This window comes from Strigops habroptila, chromosome 2 (genome assembly GCF_004027225.2).
Source record: "Strigops habroptila isolate Jane chromosome 2, bStrHab1.2.pri, whole genome shotgun sequence".
NCBI lineage: Eukaryota > Metazoa > Chordata > Aves > Psittaciformes > Psittacidae > Strigops > Strigops habroptila.
In genome coordinates this window covers 37,602,923-37,620,619 of record NC_044278.2, presented here as the reverse complement: position 1 = coordinate 37,620,619, position 17,697 = coordinate 37,602,923, and the positions used below count along the sequence as shown (strand labels likewise).

At 35.6% G+C, this 17,697-nt stretch overlaps 1 protein-coding gene across 1 annotated transcript in view; it reads right to left on the bottom strand.

The window, feature by feature from the left end:
* The window catches only part of CFAP47 (cilia and flagella associated protein 47), a 295,005-nt gene that overhangs the window by 64,163 nt on the left and 213,145 nt on the right, over positions 1 to 17,697 (bottom strand). Inside the window, exons 55-57 of the mRNA XM_030477406.1 lie at positions 17,352 to 17,463; positions 10,581 to 10,685; positions 5,948 to 6,104 (exon numbers count right to left, since the gene is read on the bottom strand). Coding sequence (XP_030333266.1) covers positions 5,948 to 6,104; positions 10,581 to 10,685; positions 17,352 to 17,463 — 374 coding nt within the window. The remainder of the gene's footprint in view (positions 1 to 5,947; positions 6,105 to 10,580; positions 10,686 to 17,351; positions 17,464 to 17,697) is intronic.

Below are 17,697 nucleotides of genomic sequence, written 5' to 3'. Positions count from 1 at the left end.
TCTGCAGCTTTGATCATTGGCTCATATTGGAGAAAATGACCTGCTGTTAAATAAACATTACTCCCATGAATATTCTTAGTATAGCTATGAAGGCTTATGTGAAAAAGAGCTGCAGATTTAAGCCACAGATATATATCTAAGTCCTGGGAAGAAAATTTATTGCTATCAAAATCAATAAGAAAACACCAAGTTTTAGGAGGTTCAAGATTTCATCTGTGCATCACAAATTAACAGATGGTGAGTAGTTTTACTTGCTCTATAATTATCTAAAATAAAGGACTGTTTGTGCTACTGTATCAGTCAAAATTCACAGAAAGAAACATGTTTGAGGAATAATGCTCTTGGGTTTGACAAACCTTCAGAAATGCAAATGGCAGCTTCAGAAATGGTCCAAATATGACAATTCCCAATTAATTTCTATTTTAATTCCTAAACTATGCAATTCTAAACATAATTTCACAATTATCTAGGGCAGAAACTGTCTATCAAATGTTACTTGAAAACAAGATACAGAAAACTTCTGTAATCTTCTTTAAAGTATTAGGAAAATCTATAAATGTTGATGTTTATTACTTGTACACTTTAATCAAGATGCCCTATTTTCGTTATTGCCACTTCTAATTCTCTTAAGAAGAGGCACATGGTCTGAAAATTTGTAAAGATCAAGATCAATCTAACATTTCATTCTCTCTATCTCCTGACTTGTACTTTCTGACAATTTCCCCAATCCACCCTCTCGCTGGCCTCCAATAACACCAGTAATAACGCCATGAGTCCAGTGCAAGACTAAATAAAGGAAGGCATTCCACTAACTTGCTTTAATGATAAAATATCAGCTAAGAGGTTTCAAAATTGTAGTAGCTTGGGTTTTATATTACTAAAACTACAGGTTTAAGTCCTGTTCTTGGAGATCGATTCAAAAACTTCTGTGAAGTTAAGTTACCTGCTGACAGGAACAATTCTACTTTTTGGATTAACGTTTTTCAGGAAAAAAACAGGTTTTAAGAATGACTAGGCTGTCACTCTTTAAGGAATAAATTAAGACTACAAGGATGATAAGGGGGCTTAAGCACCTCCTGTATGAAGACAGCTGAGAAAACTGGGGCTGTTCAGCCTGGAGAAGACAAGGCTGCGTGGAGACCTCATAGCAGCCTTCCAATATCTGAAGGAGGCCTAAAAAGATGCAGCAGAGGGACTCTTATCTGGGACTGTAAGCAATAGGAGAGGGGGTAACAGGTTTAAACTTAAACAGGGGAAGTTCAGGTTAGGTATAATGAAGAAGTTCTTCACTGTGGGGGTGGTGAGGCACTGGAACAGGTTGCCCAAAGAAGTAAATGCTCCGTCCCTGGGAGTGTTCAAGGCCAGGCTGGACAGAGCCTTGGGCAACATGGTCTAGGGTGAGGCACCTCTGCCCATGGCAGGGAGGCTGGAACTAGATGATCTTAAGATCCTTTCCAACCCAAACCATTCTATCATTCTATGATTCTATGATTTCAGACTAAAATACTTGTGTTTAACTAATTCAGATAGAAGGTTACTACTGTTATGCCTGAAGTAATATTACAGTCATTCTTAATTAGCTTTTACTTTTCTGAGTGTCTTCTTGCACTGCTATGAGAGCTCCTAGGACAAAAATATGCTCCTCAGGTCAAAACACATTAAAGCATAGATCATCACAACATGGATTAGAGATCCAGTCTTCTCCATAAGTTAGGACAATAAATGGTCATGAAATAACATTCAGGTTTGGGCACCTCAAACTGATACAAGCAAAATAAACAGAGGAAAACAAACAAGCAAAGAACAGTAGCAACAGGAAAAAAAAAAAAAAAAGATATTTGTGGGAAAAGCAAGTTCAGAACTACCAAAGTTCAGTTCTTGGTAGGAAAGGAAGTGTACTACGAGTAATGTATTCATACTAGGATAACTTTCTCACCAGCCTGATTAGTCTTGTGGGATGGCAAATTCATTCCTAACGTTGCAAACCCCCAAGTTAATTAGCTTTTACTATTCACTGGGCTAACATATCTGCATCACTGTGGTATATAAAATATCGAAGTTAGTATATTAAAATACTATCTGCTTCCTTCCAAGGTAACCTATGTCTTGAGAACATGAAAATTCAACTAAATATATAAGCCTTTATGGAAATTATTTCCCAGCATATATAAGGGCCAGAAATATTAAGCTGAAGTTGTGCATCCTTGACTTTGCTTATAAGACTAGATTCCTCTCCCTCTGGGAAGAAGGAAATAGGAATTACAGTAAATATTCCAACAGAGAGCAAATCATACCATGTATGAACATCTCTAAAGACAGCTTGAATGCGTAATTCAACTATCTCATTGTGATTAAAAACAAGCAAACATTTACAGGTCACCAGCAGCAACTAATTAGAAAAGTAACATTAAATATTAAACTGATTAATAAATTCAAGACAGCTTTTAAAGGACAAGTATGGTTTTACTTCCTTAAAGATCACAGTACAAAAATAATTTTTCTCAAATAAAACTTTTTATAATTCCACAGATCACAGAAACATTAGATCATCATCATGTCAAGTCTACTGATGTGTAAAGAAAAATGAAAACTGACAACTTCTGATGCATAAAACCCAACATCAGTCTTTCACTGCCTAAGCCAGTTGCCTCTGCACTGTCTTTATTACTGAAAATATCCCTGGGACAAGTTAATGTTCTATAGTTGCAAAGATGATTATGTTCTCACTAAAATACTTAAACAACATGTGTTCTGCTAATGTTTCTTAGAACATCACAATTTATTAGGGTTTAGTACCAATATTTACGCTTTATAAATAATTTATTAGGAAATTGCATTGTGGATAAGTCTTTTTTTTTTTTTTTTCTGTGAATAGCACATTAGATTAGCTTTAGTATTAGCATACTAAACTGCGCTATCCAGCACTAGATTTGTGCTCAAAAAGCCGAGCAGTTTGCTTCCTACAATTGCTCTTGTGCAAATCAGAATACCAGCTTGCACTTTACACTAGAATAAAGCATGCTGCACTCCATGAGAAGCAATGGGGACCTTCATAGCACACATGTAATACACACCTACAGTTCAAGAGATTATATAATCAGTTATTTCTTGGTAAAATAATTCACAGTGCTTCTGTAAGCGTCTAAACTAAGACAAACAGAAAGGGTAGATGGAATGAGGGGAAAATATAAAGATTTAACATTTTAGAAAGAAATTGCATTACTAACAATGTGAAGTCTGCTGTATCTTCAGCTGCTCCAGGAATGATGAGTTGATGAAAAAGAGCACTTCAAAAAAAGAGGTATACTAACAATTTATCAAAGCACCTCTGGACTGAAGATCTACTGTTCATGTCAGCCACTTCCTCTAATTTACATTTCACTCTCTCTCATAATGCATGTCGTTAATGAAGGTCTTGAATAACATGGGCCCCAGTGCTGACCCCTAGGGCACTACACTCATTATGAGCCAGCAATTGACTGTCGAGATGTTGATCACTATCATTTAAGACCAATAGTTCAGTCGAGTTTTCAACCCACTCAGCAGTCTGCTCATCAAGCTTACACTTCCTCAGCTTCCAAACAAAAATACAAGAGGAAACAATGACAAAAGTCTTGCTAAATCATAGTATATTACATCCACTACTCCTCCCTTATTTGCATAATCACTGATTTCCATATAGAAGACAATGACATTAGTCAATATAATTTGCACTTAACAAATCTATTTGATTACTTCTGATTACCTTCTTGACCTTCATGTGCTCTGAAATGGATTGCAAGATGATGTGCAATTCATTCAAGTTTTACTTGCAAAGACTGCGGCAAAAAACAGCACTGTGCACTTCAGCCTTTTCTGCATTGTCTAACTAGCTGATTCCCCAATCCATCAATGGAACTATCTGCGTTTTCCCTAAGCTTCTTTAAACAACAACTTTAAACAACTACCTTTAAAACCCCTTCTTGAGAGACCATACTTTCACTGTTACTTTTCTCACCTGATGGGTTTTGGCTTTCCTAATCTTTTTGATAAATATGCTCATAGTACTTTTACATTCGCCTTTGTTACCTCTTCTTCCTTCCATCTAGGTGTAGTACAGGGAATATGTTATTGCCACTGCTAGTAACAGGCCATGGGGCCTTATATTAACAGTGCAAAGCATCAGGAATTTGTTACACTTTGCTTGGTCTTGAGCTATTTTAGCCATAACAGCACATAGCCAAAGTGCCAACTGTTGCCTTATCTGTTTTTCAGCTTCAGCTTAGTGATGAATAATTTTGTGGTATTCTTCTAAAGAAATTATACAATGTGTGGTAAAGACCTAACAAAATGAAGAGGTCATTGTGGAACTAAACCTGGCAACCAATAAGAAAGTAAGTGTAGCAACAGACCCTTATGTAAACATAATAATAACACCAAGCAGATCCAAGACTGCAAAGGAAGAAACTGGTATTTTGTCAACATTGCCTTCCCAGTGAAGAACCTAGGATGCCGATGACATTTATGCTCCCATCTCTAATCTGAACAGCACTTTTGAGCCTTCTGTATGTGCTGGACATGACTCTGTTCTGCTCTCTGCCAGGTCCCCTGTTCAGCAGGTGAAAGCTGGCACTGTCCCCAAGATCCTGGCCATGATTTACTTAGTGTGTAAACAGTGGATCTACTGCAAACTGCTGCTTCCTTCATTGTTGTCCACAAGAGAACATCAACAGAAACTCAGAAGTGATCTGATCATTTACAAATGGAACTCTATTTTGTGATAGTTGAGAATGAAAATACTTCAGCAGTTACACATGAGAAACTGTACTAAAGTACGTGGTTAGCAAAAGTATAGAGAATTCAGTCATGAGAACAAAATACGCTTGACCAGACACCATTTAGGTAAAAGAATCAGCAAAATCCCTCATATATTAACTCTATATGCAGCTAAAGCTGTATTTCTGTGTTTCTCATTCATATCTCAGAACGTGTAATTAAAAAGCATGAGTTCCATTCAACAAATTAATATGAATCTCAGTTTTTTAAAAGTCACCTTTCTTCACTTATTCTATGTGCCAGAAACCCCAAATCATAGCATGAGTGTGTAAACCTGACTTAAAACTTACCTTTGCACAGGTTTGAATTTGCTATTCTCTTATGTTTCTCCATCTATGAAGTCTATGTCAGGGGCCGCTGGAAGGTTTATCTTCAATTTTTTCTATATATAGGTGCCAGGAAATGCTTTGGCAGCTGTTTTCTAATACTACATGTTATGTTGAACTAGGTGGAGATTCATAGAACCTTCTATAGCTCTGTGCTTCATTCAGAGTGAAATTTATTCTTTCACTGAGTAAATCTCATCAAGGAGAGTCATCAAGGAGAATCTGGGGCTTCAGACTTGAGTTCTACAGCATCTGTGAGATCTCAGTATGGGCAATGACTTGGCGATCTTTGATAATTCTGGATCTTATTTTTTAAAGGATGTTTGAAAATATTGCTGAAACATACTTCCCTGGAAAGTCAATCTGAAAAAACTCAAGTGTTTTGCCCTTAATAACTCCTTTAGGTGACAAAATAAGATAAAATATTTTGGAAAATAACCGAGGAACAAAACCAAAACAACACATTAGCTATTTGGCTTAGACATACAGCTCCCAAAACACACCCGGGAGACCCCTACTGCCTAAATGCGATAGTGCAGTCCACGGCCAATAACCAGCTTCCTGTAGACATGAGGCTGTTTGACCTAAGAGTTCTACTATGAACAGTTTTTAAAGGGTTGTGTTATTTCTTACCTCACACAGCACTGTCTAATAGAGCTTTTCAGGGAAGATGTGAATGATACACAGTATCTCCATTGCCGGGAAACGGAATGAGGCAAAGGTAATCACATCCCACTCACACTTCTAATGCAACCCAAGGAGCTTAAGTTCCTTCCCCCACCCCAAAATAATCCAAACCTGTGTACCTGTCAGCATGACATCCACCACCACGTTTTCAGGAGTTGGATTTTTGAAGGATATCATGGCAGAAGAACGCTGGCCCATGCATGCACTTATGCTGGTTGGTTCCATGAGCTGAGGAGGAAGACCAGTCCCCGAAAGGTTAAATATCCACTCTGTAAGCTGTAGATGAAACATGTCATTATTCACTGTTTGATGAGTCAGATCTGTATATTTTCAGGCATTTTGCCTACTTCTTCCTTCTAGTGTTCTATGTCTCTCTTCTGTTGAAAGTGAACTGATGTTAAATGCTTGCTTGCTTGCTTTCTTCTTCCTGCAAGCTGTTATGTTACTCTTAAGTATTGCTATCACATTCTGGGAAATGTTCCTATCTCCTCTTTGCATTTAACTTTTGGGCTACTCTGAGCACAGACTATTTAACTTCCAAGCTACTCAGAGCTTCCAGTGTAGTGAATGGAAAGATGTAGGTGGTTGTAAGAGGGCAATTCAAAGCACGTATATTAGAACGTGAAAGCAGATGAAGTGAGAAGTTCTTTTCAGAAGAAAAAGGAATAAGAAAAATAATTCTTTGATTGGACAGCAGAGAATCGTACAAAAAGCTAAAATTGTTACTCCAAAGATAATAAAGAACATTAACCATTATGTGCAGAAGAATCAATAGTATTGAAAAGAACTAGCAGATATGGAGTATCACGACAGAGCAGAAAAAAAGGTAAACATAATTCAATTGATGTGTTTATTTTGATCATTTTTTCCAGCATGAGAGTAAGGAGTTGCCTGCCTTACGCTTACTCTTTTAAGATTATAAAGAGTGACGTTAATAATGCCACTCATTATGGAACCTTTAAAGCTGAATGAGCAGCAAAGGTGAATGGTAAATATACAGGTAATATCATTATTTTAAGGAAAATATTTAATTTGTGCATTCACGTGACTGCCTTTAAATAATAACTGACTAAAATCTGACACATTACAAACTGCTCAAAAAGTGACCCTTTGACCTGTTTTGTTCATTATAACTGAAAAAGGTATACATCATAAACAGAATAGAAAGCAATAAATAAGCTCAAACCACTACTTCCATTATCTGAAATATTGCATTTACTTCTGCATAGCCTGTCTGAAATAATTAGGGAAAATCTGTGATAGACAGGGTTCAAAAATCTAACAACAAATCTGGAAATACTTAAAGTAAAAAGTGACTAATATATTGAGACTTCTCAGCATAAACAGGGATAAATAAAATGTCACATCATACGTCTTCAGAAAATAGCTTTGGACAGCAAAATTGCATGCCTTTATTATCATATTATAGAGAAACATTCAATCCAACAAGAAAAAAAGACATTTTAGTCTTACTGAATAAAATTTTTTGGTAAAAGTCATCCAAGGCTACAGGTTTAAAAAAAAAATTAAAAAAAAAAAAAAGAGGAAAACCTGTTTATATACTGATGTAGAGAAGAGACTACCCAATACTAAAAGTCAGAATATAAAAACAGGGCCTATGTTTTGTTTAGGATTTAGACAGTGATTTATACCACCTGGTTTGCAGGGAGTTCTGCATTTCTCAGTCTAGTAAAAATTGAAAACTACTTCCCTTTGAAATTACATTTTACTTCATTGTTGACTTAAACATGGCCTATAGCCTGTTTATTGTTACAAATTCATGAGTAGGAAGCTAGCACCACTCACTATTCAAATTCTAACAGGAAAGTGAATGCTGCCACTGTACAGCCTTTGAAGCAACAGAGGACTAACTCCTTGGTGAAGCCCCTTTGTTGGTCATAGTCAACAAGAAACTGCTCAGCAGTTGCCAAGCCAGCATGCCATAGCATTTACGTTCCTGACTCATGCTCTTCCTTGCCCCATTGGACTCAAGAAGTTAAATGTAAAAATAGGCTGAGCATACTTTGCAGGTTTATTTTGAAGGACTGGAACGCAGGCATGAGCATGCCAGAAGATCATGTTTTCAGAAAGCTGGATGTGTCAAGCTATTAGAGGTTAAACTGGCCTGTCATTGTTACTTTGTGCTTGCTTACACACACAGCAACAATATATATGTATATATGCATTTCTGCAAATCTCTTAATACAGAAGTTATGAAGCAATATTAGTCTAACAATGCTTTCCAAACCCTCTGTAAATTTGTGTAAACCACCTTGCTCATAGCAAGTAATTTCACACGTAGGGGCAGTGTAGGGGTGGGAGGACTGAACATGTTCATATTTTGTACAGATGAGCTGTAAAGATCAAAGAGCTGTAAAGAGCTTTGTTGCTGAAGGCCCAGGCTCATGGTCTACAAAAGCTAGAGACTGTAGTTTCCACTGATTTTTTGTGTTTAACAAGCAGAGCCATTTCGATCCCCATTGTTTCAAGTGCTGAGCACCTTTAAAACAACACGCTGAAACTTTGTCAAACTGAACAGCTAAAGGAGCCAAACAAAATTAGTGGTTGGTCTAGAATATAAAACAAGACCACCAAAAAATTATACCGATTATAGGACAGGTCTGCCTTGTCTGACCTGCAGTTACTGTTCCTCGTTGACCCACTCTGTGATGGAGCTCAAGACCATGTATGCTCAGTGCAAGAAATCAAGAGGAAAAGATATTGAAAAAACAGGATCATTGGGAAAATAATACAAGATAGGATCTAATATTGGGTTCATTTTCTCTCTAGTATTACTTCTGTTAAATGCTCTACATTATACCTGGATGCTAGCAAAGTGGTAAAAGAATAGGATAATATAGATATGTTAGAAGTCTGGGTGTGGATTATGTTAAAACTGACCTTTCAGTTGTGCTGTCCCAACAAACTTAATTTCAGATTTTCACAATGATTAGAGCTAAACTCAGACTCACTTTGTGAAGAGCTCTTAATACAGCTTCAAACCAAAAACAAATGAAGCAGGTAATAGAACAGAACAGTTTCTCTCAGTTCAGCAAAGCAGCACAATCAGTAGTTAAGGTTTATCCTGTAAGTACTGTCATTAACTGATTTCAGATTAGTCAGCTATTCAGCTATCAGATGGCTTAAGTGTCCATTCAGATATATTTAATCAGAGAAATCAAGGGAGGAAAATCAATGTCAGGGGAGGGGGGTTACATTCAAAGTTGCTTGAGGCATCCACCACTGATGAGAAGCTTCTTCAAGTCTTCATTAAAAAGGGCAGTTGTATCTAGGTAAATATTCATTGTCAGCTATCAGTATAACAATTAGCAAACTAAAATAGTCTGTGATTAATTTACTAAAGACTAGCAGTGAAAAGGAATAAAAATTTACAGAATTCTCAAGATTCAGGCATAAAAAGAGCACCAAGAAATTACAGATATTAAACCAATATATTGAAATGGTTAAAAAGATCTGGAAAAAGCAGCTAGAAGGATGGCATATTGACTAAAGTTCACTGCAGATAAAAAGTTGGAGATTTGCCATTACTTGAAAGGATGATGCATTGGATGACAAGATTCAGGAGGCAGGGCTCATTTTGTTCCTGAAAGTTTTAAAATGAATTGTTGTATTGTTTCATTACTTCTGTATTTGGTGAAGTATTTCTTTTTCCTTTTTTAAAAAATAAGATTTCTATGTACCATTAGAATCCAGAAAAGATAAGGAAATTCTGTCCTCTTGAACTGGTCTTGGATATATACTATTCATATGACAATTACTGTCTCCTTGGTTTTATCCTTAATAAATATTTCAAAAGAAAGATCCTGAAAATGAATGCTGTGCTAACACCACCTACAAATAACCTGTCTGTTCAACATACTTTATCAAGAAAAAAAGGCCACATCACTTATTTCACTAATTTTTTTTGTATAAAATAATATTTGTTTTTGCAGTATTACTTATAACATTACTGAAAACTCCTGGTAGCACTTAACTGGAGTATTTTACAGGTCAGCAGTCTATTAGGATATCTGAAAGTCCAAAAATAATACAAATAGGAAACTACACAGAAAGCAAATACTTCATTCAACCACAGTTCATGTGATAAAATATTATAATTTACACCATATTATCAGGTTTTATTTTTGTTTCCAGTTGCAATTTTTAATCAGTTAGTAGGTCATGTTGATGACTCCTGCTTCTTTATTTTTTTCTCATTTAAAATAAAGAAAACTCAGAGATGAAATTGTCAACAATTCTAAAATGCTCAAAGTAAAAAAACATTTTCAAACAAACTGAAAGGAAGAATTCACTTTTTCAAGTGCACTACCTTCCAAAATTCAGATCAAATAAAAAAAGAATCAGATTAATTTTATTGGGGAGTGGGAAAAACATAAAGAAATTGAATTTTAGAGGTGACAATGCTAAGAAGAGACAGTCTTCTGCTGTTAAAAAGAGCAAAACTAATTACCAAAAAAGATAAAATTATTCATTACTTATTCTAACTCCTAGGCCATTATATCATGTTTTAATATTGTAAATAGAATAACTTCTGCGCTAAAATAAGGTTAAAACAAATTATAACTTTTGAACATCTTTGTATTTCTCTTCCACTATGCATCCATCCATTAAATTTCAACTTCACCTACAGACTGAAGGTGAAGTTGAAATTTACTTACTTACTTACTTGCCTATTAAAATATTATCTAATCTGAATTCCAGGTGTTGTGGGAAGCAAACACAGTATCATACCTGTGAACAACTGAAGGTTATTGATGCCTTGTGATTGCCTCTTCCAAGGGCAGACGGACAGAATTGCACAGGTACTTCAGTGGTGGAACAAGGAGCAACAATCACCTGTGCAAACACAAGAAAGAAGCAAAGGAAAGAGTGGGCAAACAAATAGATTTCTTTGTGTGTGTGTGTGCTTTGTATCAACAGTGTTGATGTTTATGTGATTAATGTGTTCCACCAGGTACATTCTCTCCTCACAGCAAGCACAGGCTGCTAAGGCCGCAAGCGTACTGCAGTAAATGATCCTAGTTGCAGTCACTGCACGTTCATTCTCCAGAAACTGCAGAGCTGGTGCTACAGATTGCTCCAAGGACATGGACAGTGGCTCACACAAATTCCATTCAAACATGACTTTGGTGTCTGATCATACTGATGACACTAAAAGGTTATCACATTGACCTCCAAAGACATGAATTGGCTTCTAAGGGAAATACATGGCACGTTTTACTAAAGTAGTGTTGTGTCCCTCTTCTGCTTACCTTTATCTAAACTAACATTATAAATGATGTTGCTAGGTTTCTCTTCATGTGAAGTATACTGCTTGAATCTCAATTGCACAGGGAAAAGTAAAATATCTGACTACAATGGAGTCATAAAAGTTTTAAGAACTAGATAAACAATGAAAGAATAGAAATACAAATAATAAAAATGCCAATGCATTGGGAGAATTATTTGCTACTATCAGTGACTACACAATTACATGTCTGTTTTAATTAAAGAAAAAAGTACTAGGCTTTTAATATCACACATGTTTAAATAATGTTTGCATGTAAGAAGATTGATTGGAATTATGGACACTCGAGCTGTATTTTATAAAATTAATATAATTTGCAACTAATAAAGGTCAAAACAACACCCTACAACAGCTGGCACTGACAAGCCCTTTTATAAAGGAAATGTCAGCCCTGGAAGAACAGGCTGCTAACAGGCAGTGAACAGGAGTTATTAAAACATTTGGTTTTGTTTACTACATTTAATAGTTGAAAGATGCTTGACTGCACCAAGCCCTGTGACCTCTTTCGACTCTGGGGGTTTAGTTGCCTTTGCTCTAATATGGTACGTGGCTCAGAACTAAAGAAGGCTTGAGCTTATGGAACACCAAGGCAGGGACCTTCACCTGTAGCCCTGTCCCATCACACCCAGAAACAGCAAGCAGAGCCATGATGATGATAGGTATGGGATCCCTCTGCAGCAGCAGGACCCAGTGCTGAGAACAAACTGGAGGCCCCAGAGAGTGGAGTAGGGACAGAGGCGTCCACTTCCAGCTCAGGGCAGAAGTCCCTGATGAGGCTTATGTTGCTTTTCCTCTCCGCTCCGTAGCGTTCCCTGCCATCTCAGAGCCGGACCTGGGCAAAGGCCACAGGTGTCCTGGTCCTTACAGTCATCTTCTGGGTGTGTCTACAGGATACCAGCATGATTACGGACTAAGATGCTAGTGTACCTTGAATAACAGATATTCCTACTGATGGCATTGAGAGTTACACTGAGCAGAAGAGAGGACAAAGCTCATATGTGGTCAACTTATGCACAGAACTTGAAATGTTATTTTTGCTTTTTGAGGGGGGAAAGTTTTAAAACAATTTGTCAAAATATTGCCGTAACAGTTTATTGGTTTGAAGACATTAGCTGCCTTGTCTATTACAGGGGGGTGGAACTGTATTTTTTCAAACTTTAAAAATTTTATTTTGCAGTTTCCACTGCATGATAAAAACATTTCTGGAAGGGCAAGTAGGTGGGTCTCACACATAGAGCATGTAGCTCGCTGCTTAGGGCCCACTCCCAAGTGGCTGTTAGAGCACTTGTACCTCCCATACAGGGAGCACAGCACTGTTGCATCACCCACACTTCGCAGTCTCATATGTTCCCTAGGTGAGTGATACCTCAAAGGCATATTTGCCACCAGCAGTCAGCTGCCACCATCCCACACTTCCCACCTTTGCAAGGCTTCTGTATTAACCAGAATAACAGACCTGAGAGAGAGTCACCTCCCACAAACCACCTCCATCCCCATCTGCCCCACTGCCCAGAGTTCATTTAGCTGTTCATCATCTAAAATGAGCCTGAACAGCTCATTTCTCAGTGAGTTTCTGAGCATGCTCAGTATCCAGAGACCTTTTTTGAGATTTTGTACTTTCATTTGCAGCCTAGTTTCTACTTACTCTGTCCAAACGGTCAGCCCATTTATCAAATGAAGACTTACAAATGGAGAAAGAACCTTAATGATTGCCCCCTCCCAAATACTTTTGAAGGAAATGAAAAAGCAGTTGTCTGAACACATGATTAAAGTAAAACTACAGTTTTTAAATTTTTAGCAATTTCACTAGAAGATCTACATTCTTTGGAATAATAATCCTCCCATAAAGATGAAAACTGACTGGAAATCCATTTTCAATAAGCATTACTTGGATTATCATTACACAGAAAATGCACTGCCATAATGAATCTAAATAGTCAGTATGGAGTTATGATAATCAAGCAGACTGCCTAGTCTGAAAGCAGAAAGGAGTTTTATTTTTTACATTATAGATCTGAATTAAACATTTTCTATTACACAGTATGATCTTCTACCATATCCAGAAAATTATTTATTTTTAAATAAAAAGCTGGGTAAAAAATATAACTTATTTTCTACTGAAAATCAAAGAATAAATTGCTTTTAAAAATAGAATTGAGAAATAGCACTAAGAACATGTTTAAAGAAGGTCATACTTTGCCACAATCATTCAATAACATTAACAGGACGTAACCTATCCCCTGCCTTTCTTTTTACTTTACATAATCAAGTGTCTTCTAAGATACTCATGTGTAACGAAACTGGTATCATTGCTTTTCGTAAACTATCAGATATAACTGTTCAAATACAGAAACTGAGTCTGGAGAAGACTGAGCAACTACACATGCCTTATTCCTGTCACAAATCCAAAAAAAGAGGAAAGTTTTCCATGAAATTTAGAAGTTTATTCTCTACTCTGTACAAAAAGTGATTACTCATGGTCATTATAAAAATAATAAAGCTTCTACACAGAGACTTTGAGATTGCACTCCTCTCTGCCAGCCCTTCTTAATTTATTTTTCCTCAATAAAAATTATAGTTTATAGCTAATCAGGATGGAATACAGCTTCGAGAAAAAGGTTTAGGCTAATTTATAGCTAGCTTATAACCAGGAGAATAGCAAACTGAAGACTTACAGTGAAAGCATGTTTTTCTGGCAATGTAGATGATCCTATTTGTAAGTTTTTTGTACATTTAAGTTGCATCATAAATATATGTGCATATAAATATAATACACATACATGTGAAATCTGTCCATGTATTTATATAGCGGGAAAGAAATAAGTTGGGGAACATAGCATTACTGATGATTGACAATTTTCATCTGTTAAATACTGAACATGAATCCGTCTCTTCTAGAGATAAAGCAAGCTGTGGTTAGGAAAAAAACACAGAACTCAGCATTGTGATGACTGTTCTCCTAGAAACTCATATTGCCCACTATACTAATGAAAGACAAGGGAGGAATTTTGAAGTAAATTTATGGGAGTTCACTTCTATTCCAACTTCTGGAGAATTTGACAGAATTTACAAGGATGTTAAGTTAACCCATACAGCGTAAGGCTGACAAGAAGGGAAAAAAAATTAGGCATAGCTTGCTAATAAGTAAGTAAATAAAGAAATATTATGGAAATCCAACTCACATTAAAGGAAATCCTTGAAAACTTCAAATTCTTGAAAGAAAACCAGGATGGTATATTTCATTTAAAGCTGGTTTAGGTTACAATTGCAAAGCCACTAATAAGAAATGAATACTTTTTTCATTTTCATCACTTTACAAAGAAGTTAATGGAGCTGCTTTTAATACAGATAAAACTGCCAAGAGATTTAAAGCCTTTGAATTCCATTTAGACTTCATTAAGCACCCAGAAGTTCAAGAATACTTCAGCATAATTCAACTGGACCTCAGGAAAGCCTATTATTAATGATGTCAGTACTTGAAGTTGAGTCTGATCTATAGAAAATAATCCCTTGTGGTATTTCAGTAATGCCTTCTGTTGCAAACTCAAACTGCAACAAACTTCCACACACATGCAACTATGATAAATACAATATTCAAATTTGTTTATATTCTGATATATTAGTCAAAATTTTAGTTAATATTTAGGCAGCTAATCTCTAGGAAAGATAACATGTTCTCTTATATCTGGAGAATCTTGTTTATCTAACATAACTCAGTGACTGATGAAATCATTTGAGATAATTTCTGACTGACAGCCCAATATCTTCAAGTTCTGCATCTTAGATGACATAAAACCAAATATGGATAATTATATGAAATAGTAAAATTAGAATTAGATTTAGAATATGCAGAATTCTAAAATTACTCATTCTCTTCAAACATTACCTATCTTAATTGGACAACCCCATCATCAATCCACTGTTTTAATAATTTGCTCGTTATTGTTGCATTTCATCTGAGCATCACTAAAATCAGAAATTTTCTGCTGATAAGAAAGCATTATTTGCTTGAAAGAGAGCAGAAACTTGAATAATTAAGATGGGAAAACGCTTCCACACACATCACAAAGACATTGAAACAGGCATTAATATAAACTAATACCTGAAACACATTACAGTTTATAAAAACAGGCAGTAATCTCTGGAAGTTGAATGCAGTGCAGTATGGAAGGACTAAACTTAGGATGCAACATATTCAGGTGAAGCAGCAAGTATTTAAATGGCATCCCCTGCCTTTGTCATCAAAACTATGAAGGAAATCACATTACCTCTCCAAATATGGGTCTGCAGTGGAAGAAACAAGTTCAAAAAGTGACAGAGAGACGAAATAAATATTAGGTAGTTGCTCATAACAAATTCACCAAAGCTATCCTTTCACTGGAAGAACTACTATAATTCACAAAGAACATTTCAGAATTCAAAGCATAAATGATATATAGGACTTATTCTATTAAAAAGAAAAAAAAAAAAAGAGACAGAAAACTACTGCAGTTAACGTTGAATGTGCCTTTTCCTAAGCAATGTAATGTAGTTATTGGTTATATGTAAATCTCAGGTGATAAACTAAGAAAGCTGAAAGGAGAAGATTTATTTTGTTTTTAATTTCCTGGACAAGGTAACACACAATCAGCAGGAGCCAAAGTCGTATATAATTACATCTAGTCCACTTCTGTGCCAATGACCTACACATAACATGTATAATACTCCTAGGTGATTAATATAGTTTGTATCCATTATGTTTCTTTGCTCTTATTCAAATGCCAACTGATGAAATTATTAGTAATAGCACTTGTTGAGTTTTAGTATAATGTATGAAGATGTGTTAATATGCATGACATAAAAGACAGACTAAAAGAAACATGTAATGTTTTATGCTATTAATTTAATACAATACCATGTATGCAAAATATAGGGCAGTTCAATTTAGCTGTTATCTTTACAGCCCCTTTTAAGAAGATTTGGTTTGTTGTACTGCTATATTTGAGGCTGAAAGCTGTTTAGTTTGTGAAAGCCAAAAATACACATATTATGGCTTTATAGCATTCCTCTATTTTCCCAATACAGTCTATTTTCTACCTTCTTAACTTTATTTTAGGATCTTATTACAATATACCTCTTCTCTCCCTCTTATACTAGTTTGCTCAAATAGAATCATCGTAGAATCATAGAGTAGTTTGGTTTGGAAAGGACCAACCAGCTCTGGTGTATGTCTTTCCTGTATTATCTCCCTAATGTTTAGAAAAGGTGCAATTGCCATTTCCTTCCTGTCTGCAACAGGTTTCTTCATTTTCTTTTTTCTCATTAGTGGTTCTATATTCACATCCTAGTAAGAGGTCGTGTTGATCTCTTGCACCACAGTTTCTATGCATCTGCCCTTTTTTTTTGTCATCTCCCCATCATAAAAAAGACACATTTAAGGGCATTAATTGTTAATAACATCCAAAGAGTTCTTCATAGGACCTGTACTATTAACGGGCAATCAATTGTCAATAAAAAATATTTTTCAGAATCTTGACCATCTAGAACTCTAGCCAATCTCAACGAAAATATGAAAGCTGAGCCCATCTATATAACTCTCAGTTCTTGAAAGGACAAAAATGTTAGGCAGCAAGATGGAAGGGCTTCTGTGATAGAGAAGGAAAACATTGTCTACTTAATAATAATAGGATAAAGATTTTCTCTGTAAAATTCAGTCCTAGGGTAAATGTGAGTTTGGAGAATAAAATTATTCCAGGTATTTGCTTGAAGCTTGTGGCTAAATTGATAAAATTCTTATTCATAGGTTCTGCAAGTTGGGTATAACTGACACGACTATGAGATATTCTTAAATTCTTGTTAAAATATTTTCTACTTACCCTTAATATTTACCTGGTTATTCTGTTGATACTTAGAAACTTGTGAAACTTCTAGTACATCTGGTTCATTTACAACTTCTCCTTCTAATATCTCCTGAATATTATTTGCAACCACCACTGCAGTCCTTCTCAAAACCATTCCACAAGGCACACCAGGAAAATATACCTATACTTCAGCTTGCATTGTTTTTTCAAGTTTAACTGTTTTCATTCTTAAGCTAGAAAATCTCTAGAATACATACTTATAATGCCTCCAATCCTTGAGACTATGTTGTGTATTCTGAACCCACAATATTCAGTATGTTTTGAAAAGAAGGCTCTCTTCTATCACTTAGGTGAAAGCACAGAAATCTTACTTACAGGGTGTTTTGGATCAGTCTCAATTGAAAAATTGCTAGGATTGCTGTTAACAAATTCTAGCTCCAGAGTTTCTTGGGTAGGATTAAAGAGAGGTATGTATAGACGAGAACATCTGGAAAAAATACATATATGCAATGACTATTAATTACAAAGCTTCTTCCACTGCATTTTATTCATCATGTTTCCCTTCTTGAAAAATGAGTACTTTTAGAAATAAGAATTAAGATTTATTATATAAATAATAACTTATGTATTATTATTTTTCTGCTAGTACAGAAGCATATTTAATAGCATTAATTAATATTATTAATTATTACCAATAACAATAATAAATGGTAGCAATAAC